The sequence below is a fragment of the Patiria miniata genome, unplaced genomic scaffold (assembly GCF_015706575.1).
Source record: "Patiria miniata isolate m_02_andy unplaced genomic scaffold, ASM1570657v1 HiC_scaffold_7, whole genome shotgun sequence".
NCBI lineage: Eukaryota > Metazoa > Echinodermata > Asteroidea > Valvatida > Asterinidae > Patiria > Patiria miniata.
In genome coordinates this window covers 28,553,675-28,555,101 of record NW_024037074.1, presented here as the reverse complement: position 1 = coordinate 28,555,101, position 1,427 = coordinate 28,553,675, and the positions used below count along the sequence as shown (strand labels likewise).

General features: G+C 47.7%; 1 protein-coding gene across 1 annotated transcript; it reads right to left on the bottom strand.

Annotated features, from left to right (window-relative positions):
• LOC119745259 (complement C1q subcomponent subunit B-like) lies at positions 1 to 795 on the bottom strand (the record flags this gene model as incomplete). Its single annotated transcript, XM_038221493.1, has 1 exon — positions 1 to 795. A coding segment is annotated over one exon (795 nt), but the record flags the coding sequence as incomplete, so codon positions are not given.
• Between the last annotated feature and the right edge of the window lie 632 nt (positions 796 to 1,427).

Genomic DNA, 1,427 nt, shown 5'->3' with positions numbered 1-1,427 from the left:
TTATTCGGGGTAAAGAAGGAAGCCACTGAATGAGGTGTAGTGCCAGGAACTCCCACTCACTTTACCTTGCATGGTAAGATACACCGTGTCTGCTCGTTGCAGAACCAGCACCGCGCTACCAGACAACTGACCTTGTTGATTTGATGCACCATAAGTAGTGATTACCTTGTAGTCGTTTTTAACAAGATGGATGAAAAGGTCACCGCTGTTGCCATACTTAAGAACGGAGAACGTAAATACGTAGGTGCCCGGGACACTACATGTGAACGTGCCGGTCTCGAGATCGAAGCTGTTACCCGGCAGAAGCGTCTCGGTCTGCTGGAAGGGCAAACGGGTGTCTTGACTTGTTGAGGTATCCGATTGGCTCGTCCTCACTACGGTGAATGCCACCCGCTGTTTGGAGTCGTCTGGCGTCTCCCCTGGCTCACCCTTTTGACCTTTGACACCAGTTTCCCCAGTTCCTCCAACAAAACCAGGTAGCCCTCTCGGACCTATCTTGCCAGGCAGACCAATCCCATCATCACCTTTAGACCCAGTATTCCCAGGTGCTCCCCGCTCACCCATAGGTCCAATAGGGCCAATCTCACCTTGCTGACCTGCATCGCCCTTTGACCCCGGCTGACCGTACGGCCCCATCGGTCCTACTGGCCCAGGCAGACCTGGTATGCCGGGTATTGCGGCAGGTCCCTGGCAGCACTGCTGACACACCTGAGACGCAGGACCATCACCGTCCGAGGGAACCGGCCCAGTAACGGAAGCTTGGAGCTTGACAGAGTTACCCAGAAGGAGGGCGATTGACAGAATGGTGGCCACGCAGATCTTCATCTGTAAAAAAAACAATATAGGGCCTTTATGTTAAACTAAAAACAAAATCAATAAGCAACTAGAAATGTGTTTGTGGACAAACACAAGCTGTTTCGGATATTTGAAATACTCTGTGCACGTGATGAACAATCAGTGACGTCACTATAAATGTCATCTATACCAGCACATCATAATACGTACATCAAGTTACACGTACAACCAATCGAACATTATAGTTCAGTAGATGACCTATAAAAGAATAAAATGTCCCTTTAAGGGACGTCACATGACATTTGATGATGACGTGACCATCTATGGGTAGTATTCTAAGTGTGTATTATACCAAGAATACAGGCGATCGAATTTACGAAAGTGCCAAAACCTATGGGGAAATGTGCAACTTTAATGTGAAGTAACGTGACACCTGATGACGTCACGATCACGAATTTCTTCTAGGACCATCTGTGGGTGGTGGTCTAAGTATGTACCAAGTGTAACGTCGATCGGATGTACGAAAGTGCCGAAATGGAGCGTTTTAAAACGTGTACAAACCCTATGGGGAAAAGTATATCTTTAATGTGACGTAACCTGACACCTGATGATGTCACGATCACGAATTTCGT